At 37.5% G+C, this 7,839-nt stretch overlaps 1 protein-coding gene across 1 annotated transcript; it reads right to left on the bottom strand.

Moving 5' to 3' along the window:
- Nucleotides 1-378: 378 nt before the first annotated feature.
- Nucleotides 379-4,748, bottom strand: kcnk15 (potassium channel, subfamily K, member 15). Its single transcript, XM_051660437.1, has 2 exons — nt 4,159-4,748; nt 379-3,504 (listed from the first exon to the last, which is right to left on the bottom strand). Exons 1-2 carry the CDS (start codon nt 4,439-4,441, stop codon nt 2,573-2,575), a joined length of 1,215 nt encoding a protein of 404 aa, XP_051516397.1. The 5' UTR covers nt 4,442-4,748; the 3' UTR covers nt 379-2,572.
- Nucleotides 4,749-7,839: the final 3,091 nt, after the last annotated feature.

The following is a 7,839-nucleotide window of genomic DNA, read 5'->3' as shown; positions in this document are numbered from 1 at the left end:
ATTCTTCTAAAGAAATTCAGTTTGTGTTCAGCAGAAGAAAGAAAGTCATACACATCTGGGATGGCATGAGGGTGAGTAAATGATGAGAGAATTCTCATTTTGGGGGGAACTATCCCTTTAAGTTTTATATATATATATATATATATATATATATATATATATATATATATATATATATATATATATATATATACAGAGCTGTGAAAAAGTATTTGCCCCATCCTGATTTCTTCTGTTTTTGTGTATATCTCATACTAAATTGTTTTAAAAAAAAAATCAAACAAAATCTAACATAAAACAAAGGCAATCTGAGTAAACACAAAATACAGTTTTTAAATGCTAATGATATTTATTGAAGCAAAAAAAAGTTATCCAACACCAACTAGGCCTGTGTGAAAAAAAGTATTTGCTCCCTTTTTCAGCAGCATGATGTTGGCTACAAGGTCTCACCCAGTAGCACACTATGCCAAGGTCAAAAGTAATGATGAGGAAAAAGGTGACTGAAATACATCAGTCTGGGAAGGGTTACAAAGCTATTTCAAAGTCTCTGGGACTCCAAAGAACCACAGTGAGAGCCATTATTTCCAAATGGATAAAACTTGGCACAGTAGTGAACCTTCCGAGAAGTGACCGACCTTCCAAAATTCCTCCAAGAGCACAGCGGCGACTCATACAAGAAATCACAAAAAAGCCAAGGACAACATCCAAGGGACTGCAGGCCTCTCTCGCATCAATAAAGGTCACTGTTCATGACTCTAATATCATAAAGACACTGGCCAAAAATGCCATCCATTGAAGAGTGGTGAGGTGAAAACCACTGCCAACCTTGTTGATCCTCAAAGCTTTTGGGAGAATGTTCTTTGGACTGATGAGTTGAAAGTGGAACTGTTTGGATGACAGGGGTCCCGTTACATCTGGTGTTAATCAAACACAGAATTCCACAAAAATAACATCACACATACGGTCAAGCATGGTAGTGGTAGTGTGATGGTGTGGGGAGATTTATTTGATTATGCAAATCAGCAAATGTTCTCTATTACCAGCTTCTGTACAGGCAGATTGATGCACTATTAGTTCCACTAAATGAGTTATTCAAGTGACAATCTATTTTTGATCCTCCAGATGAAATGAGAGAATACCACTGCTCAGGAGAATAAGCAACAACAACAAAAAATAGCTGTTTATGTTGAAAGTGTTAAAAGGGTTTTATTAAACTCAGAGCCTTTATATAGCTAAATAAAAGCTGGTTTGTTAGTTGGTTGATATGTAGATATAAAACAACACTGTCACGTGCTATGGATGGACTGCACAGCAACCAAAGAAATTCAGGCACTGTATAATTATTGATTGTCCACATACAGCATTAACTCTTCTTATAATTTAGAACAATAAATTAGTGATGAAACTAAACATCTTGCTGAGGGGAACTGTGTCTCAGTTTCATATCTCAAGAAAGATATGCCCTTTCAATACCTTACTTGTGTAACTGTGCAAATATTAAGATGTATTAACAATAATTGTTGTTCTCCAAATTCCTTCCATGTGCTTAAATTAAAATTAAATTGAAAATTCTCTACGGGCAGGTTAGTTTATTTTCTGTCACTGCATTCATTTTGTTATGCAGTTCTTATTCAACTTACATGCAGCACAATAGAAAAAAATACAAATAAAACCCACAGCTAATCAAAAGATTATGATAGACATAACCTTAAGCATTCATCATTCATTCTGAATTGTGCATGCATAAAGTAAAATCAAACATGTCATGTACATACTGTACTTAAAAAGTAAAAAGCAGAAATGAGTTTCCCAATAGTGTATCTAGTCATTGATGATCACTTCTGACTGTTAAAAGCTAAAGAATTTTACTATACTGCTTTTACTTTACTATAACCCCTTTGTGCAATCTGGCATTAAGTGTTTTGCTCAAAGGCACTATGGTTGAGTAGAATTAAATATCAGTAAACCAAATATTCTTAAATCACATCTAAATGGGACTGAACCTGCAAACAGGTCAGATCATAAATCAACAGGCCTCCACTTCATGCATTATAATATCACTCTAAAGACAATGTATGGCAGTATTTATTTCTCTCTTGGGGATGATATTTCATACTATATACAGTATATACTGCAGCTAGTTTAATGCCCAGGGTTCAATCTCATTTTGTACAAATATGGATTAAGATTAAAAAGACAAAGCATAATGGGATCAGCATAGTTACCCTTTCATTGTGCCAAACTGTGTCATAACATCAAGAATGGACAGTTATCATGTTTGTTATTTCCTTTCGAGGATTGATTTGCCAGATACCTGAAAATGTATAAAGTATGCAGTTTGGCTATTTGCAGTATGTGTTACTGTTAACAAAGTCATGAAACCTGTCGTGAATCTGAAGGAAATTTTTCGTGTGAAATTTTCTTGTGCGTAAAAGTATGCAAAATCCACGCAGTTACTAGTCAGAGAGACCCATTGTCTTAGCTCATTTGTGCTACAAAAAATAAATACCTATTACAATATACACACCATCTAAAATTGACACATCATCTTATAAGGTCTGTCCAGCATGTGCTACACTGATTTCCTCCGTAAGCGCGGCAGCTCTCTAAAGCTGAGCCCAGGAGAGAGAGAGCTGCCTGGAGAGGACAGGACCGTATTGTCCCTGGTTGAAGAACCACCTCTGATTCTGTAGGACACAGAGTTGTAGTACACATAGTTAATATGTGAGTCAGGGCACTTGTGGAGTGATGGAACAGGGCTGTCACAGAGGCCCAAACGGTAGCAAACGCAGGAGCACAGCATGCCCAGCTGGGACTTTTGTCGCTGTTGATTCTTAAGTAACGGCAGGGGCAGAGGTGAGTACAGACCACGTTCTTCTGCTGGCGACAAGATGAGGTTGGTGCGACTTGTGCCCTCTTCCATGGGCAAGAACAAGTTGCTGTGGCTGTGATTATCTCGCCTGGCATTCATGGCAGTGAGGTTGCGACCCCTCTTTAAAGAGGCCCGTTCCTGCGCGTCCCGTTTCTCATCCTCGCTGTTCATAGTGAGGAACCTCAACACCACCAGGTTGAGGAATGCTCCGATCACCGTCAAGCCCACGAGGATGTACATGAAACTGAAAACCACATAAGGTGTCTTTTCTTGGAGGTCCTCCTTCTTCTGTAGAGCCACAAAGTCCCCGAAGCCAATGGTGGTGAGAGTTATGAAACAGTAGTAGTACGCATGGAAAAATGTCCAGCCCTCAAAGTGGGAGAAGGCAGCGGCCCCCACACACAGAGTCCCCAGGCAGGACAAGAATCCCACCAACACCATGTTCTCCATGGAAACCTCTGTACGATGAAGGCCTATACATTTCTTTATGTGGCTGAGAAGGTAGCGCATGAATGTATTCATTCTCTCACCTAGACTCTGAAACATCACCAGTGTTAGAGGGATGCCCAGAACAGCGTAGAACATGCAAAAGACCTTTCCAGCATCTGTGCCAGGTGCTGCGTGACCATAACCTGCAAAAAAGCTTTAGATCAATGACTTAAGGCAGACACCAGTAATTATGAAGCACAAGTTTGTCAAGACACACTGATAATGTTGGCTTGACTGTAGTTTTACAAAAGTTTGATGGTTAATTTGAATTTCAGAATTGGGTATATGCAGTGTTGGGTGTAATCTGATTTCAAATTAATAAATTACTGTAGTATCATTACTTTTAAAGTAAAAAGTAATGTAATCCATTACAATTTAAATTCTTGTAATCAATTTGAAGAGACGTTTAAAGTTTGAAGATCATATGAGCCTTGTTCAGTTTGAAAATTATTATGTGGTTGTTAATGTGTTCTGACTGGTTAATGGTTGCTAGGCTATAGATCTTGCAGCTGGTGCTACTGTGCCAAGCCAGCATAATTATTAACAAGATATGAGCAAGCCTGTATGGAATGCTAAATCTGCTGTGTACATTAAACACTTGGGTTAGATGACACCAGTTACTGAGTAGCCTATTACAATCTGATTAATTGGTTCCAATATTTCTAAGATAAAGAAACACACATATAAATGGATGAACATTAAAATATTTATAAGGACAGGTCATTGCAGTAGCCTAGTTTCTAAAGCATAATTCTTAAATGCTTTGTTGCTAGTAGGCCAAAATCACTGAAACTTACCAATCGTAGTGATTACAGTAATGGCAAAGTAAAACGATCCAGCGAATTTCCACTGTCTTCCAGCGCGATGCGGCTCTGCCTGCAGCACTACTCGCTCGATCTCCCAATAGTCATCTTCAGTAAAGCGATACTTCCTCTTCATGTCGCTGCGTTTCTGCTCTAAGATGCGTTTTCGTGCGCTCTCGGTCTCGGACTCCAGCGCGTCAAAGACCGCGGCGCCCACAAGCAAGTACGAGAACATGCAAATAATGAGAGAGAGCGTTCGCACGTTCTGCTTCTTCATCTTTATCTTCAGAGGAACTCAAACAGGTCGGGCGATTTAATGCATCTGTATTAACGCTAAATCTGTGCGCTTTCAAGATGTTCGCACCTATGGAAGTACAACGAATCCAGGTTTTGTGTCAGACACGTATCTGAGGAAGAATGGGGTCCATCATTTTCTTCATGTCTTGGTCTTTCTCTCCCAGCCTGTGCCTCATATGTTCGATTAGCAGTTAAAATAGCATGAATTTGTTAATCCTCGATCAAATTAACAGAGCGGTCTCTTTTTAAACCAATCCTCCTGTAATGCGAAAATCGTGCAAGGGAGGTTTAGAAACTAAGTCTGTCATGTCTAGCAAGCAAACAATACAAATCTCCTGAACTGCAGCTGTACGCGCAGTCAGCTGATAGACATGACCAAAAACTACAGAGAGAAGAGATTGTAGCTGGTGCATAGAGTACTGGAGGCATGTGACCATATGATGAGTGCTGCTGACGCCCCCAACAAACTAAAGATCCTCAGTTTACACAGTGGAGTGCTAGTGTTTAAATATGAGCAGCCGTGGCATGTCGCTGTCCAAGGTGCTGAACATGCAATGACATTTCAAGTTAAACAATTGATGAATTCACTACAAATGCAATTTTGAATGTCAGCTGTGTGGCTTGTCAAGACAAGTCGAGTCATTTTTATTTGTATAGCGCATTTCACATCACACATCGTTTCAAAGCAGCTTTACAGAAAATCATGCTTTATTGATATTACAGTTTCATTTTCTGTCAGAGTCATCATTGTGCAGTTTGATAAAAAATATGATTATAAATTGTGTATAAAAATAAGTAAATAATAAATGTATTTTGAACCCCAATGAGCAAGTAGAAGGCGACTGTGGCAAGGAACACAAAACTCCATAAGATGTGGCTTGTGTTGCCACTTTGTGGCCCCAAACATTATTTGGACAATTATATCACTGCATTAAATAAATATCAAGCAATATACTGTATAGGCTATAATATGTAAACATCAGCAATTTTTATGATAGAACTTTAATAATTACAACTAAAATGTAGCAACCATGAATTAATGAAATGTTTTATATTAAACTAGGCAAAAATTTTAAACATTGGTCCAGTAAGCCAAAACCAAAGAAAAAAAGAATGAAAATATTACATAATATCAGTGTCAAATATGATCTTACCTGAACAATTTCAGAAGGTTTTGTCACCTTTCTGTCTACACTGATTGTATTTCTAGAATAGATATGCCACAAAAATCACCAATAAAATAAACAAACAAACAAACAAATAAACATGGAAAGGTCAAAGAACAATATCATTGTTTAAATGTATTCTATGACATAAGATTATTAATGTCACATACATCCCTATGAAGGAAATACAGAATGTCTGTTCGCTTTCAGATTTTTGGCTGGTGGTTGTACACGAGACATTTTTTGTCATTCAGTGTTTCAGTGAAAAAGACTAACAATAAAGAGGTCTGAGATAAAAACTTTCCAAAAGTTACCAAAATGTAAAAGGTTTTCATCTGTTTAACAACTTTAACCTGGCAGTATAACAGACAACGCTGCACCAAACATCAGTCCAGGCATCAGTCCAATTGTCCAGGTGTGTAGACTCAGAAATAGTATAATCCAAAGGCAAACAAATGAGTTTGCTGCTCTGATGCTGCATTTAATTTACACAGAATTTAAGCAGCATCAGAACTGCCTTTGATACTAGGGGATGAGTTGGGTCAGAGCAGGCTTAATTTAATCTGGCTTTTGTGTCTTTACACAGAATTTTGAGCAGGCTCAGAGCAGACTTAACCTGCAATGTAAATACACCTTATGTAGGAATAAAAAAACTTACATCAATTTATTTACACAGAGTCCCTAACAGAGAAAAAGATCTGCAAAAAGTGCAGTAGCAAAACGTTTTTGGGATTACCCCTTCGCCATACTATGCATGTTTATTTATGGGATACTTAGAAGAGAGGTATATTTTGAATAATAACCCATTTTTACATAATATCACAATGTGGAAAAGATATGTGTATGATGGTCTTTTGCATTTTTAAGGGTCCCATAAATGTTTTTGATGATTTTCTTCTATTTTTGAATAACATGTTTTACTCCATCTGATTTAATGCAGAAATTGATCCACACCCGGTTTCGTTACTCGATACAAAAGTTCAATTTGAATCCGGTACACCTACACCTTGTACGTCTTTACATACTAAACCTACAACAAAAACAGTAGGCTATTTTACATGCCCTGAATTATTTGAAAAATGGATTACCATACACACAATTTCTTTTGCTGAAGTGGATCTGTACCTTAGAATTTGATTTTGAGTAGAAAGTAATAAATTGTAAAAGCAATTTTGTTTAAGGGGATATCCAAAGAAGTGGCTTGATGATGCTCTTGATAGAGTGCGTAACACAGCCTCCACACAGATTAAGAAAGATAAACCTTTTTCTGTTGTATGCACTACTACATATTCAGTTTACAGTCAGGAAATAAAGAATTTAATTAAAAAAAAAAAACATTGGCATATACTATTGAGCGATCGTGTATGTGCGTTGTTTAATGATCCTCTGCTTTTTCTCATATAGGACAAAACAATTTTTTTTTTTTTTTTTTTTTTTTTAATCTGACACCTTTACTGCACGTGCGAGAGTTGGATGGATGGTTGTAAAGCATGTTTTTTTTTCCCTGCCTTCATTGTGCTACACGTAAGAATGCATGTACGAGAACTTTCTCTTTAAAGAGAGAACATTTTTAATAGGTCGGTAACTGGCCGAACACATAAAATCGAACAACTTGTTACATGTATTTCAACGAGCTTCACATGTCTGCCTTTAAATCCTCCAAATATTGGCCACATTCACTTCCATTGTAAGCGCCTCACTGTAAACCAGAAATTTCCTTTTTTTTTTAAGAAATGTATTTGCTCTCATGTCCTTGCAACAAACAGTGTGTTGGCAGAACAAATAGACAGATTAGAAAACGTATTATGCTCGGGGGGGGGGGGGGGGGGGTTGCTCTGGCTAAACAGCATACAACGGCAATATTAATTTTGTGTAGCCTAATACAAGTCTTGTTTTAGAGAAGTAAACTGAGTAGATGTTGGTGGCCAATGTTTAAGAACTACAACTATAAACAGTATGTGATTAAATTAGTTTCTTTTTGACAGTCCAATTGAATTGCACATAAATAACTAATACTGGCATTAAGTTCATGCTGTTTAGCCAGAGGGGAACTGGCCCCCACTGTGAGCCAGGTTTCTCCCAAGGTTATCTTTCTCCATTAACCTACATTCTGTGGAGTTTTGTGTTCCTTGCCACAGTCGCCTTTGGCTTGCTCACTGGAGTTTTAAATACAATTGATATTTACTTATTTATTTTCAGACACAATTTACAA

This window comes from Myxocyprinus asiaticus, chromosome 28, assembly GCF_019703515.2.
Source record: "Myxocyprinus asiaticus isolate MX2 ecotype Aquarium Trade chromosome 28, UBuf_Myxa_2, whole genome shotgun sequence".
NCBI classification, from domain to species: Eukaryota; Metazoa; Chordata; class Actinopteri; order Cypriniformes; family Catostomidae; genus Myxocyprinus; species Myxocyprinus asiaticus.
The sequence above is the reverse complement of the archived record's forward strand: the minus strand, read 5'-3'. Positions and strand labels throughout refer to the sequence as shown.

Coding starts and splice junctions, on each gene's coding strand:
- kcnk15 (XM_051660437.1), bottom strand. CDS start 4,441: ATGAAGAAGCAGAACGTGCGAACGCTCTCTCTCATTATTTGCATGTTC. Junction 3,505..4,158: donor TACTGTAATCACTACGATTG/GTAAGTTTCAGT, acceptor GCTTTTTTGCAG/GTTATGGTCACGCAGCACCT.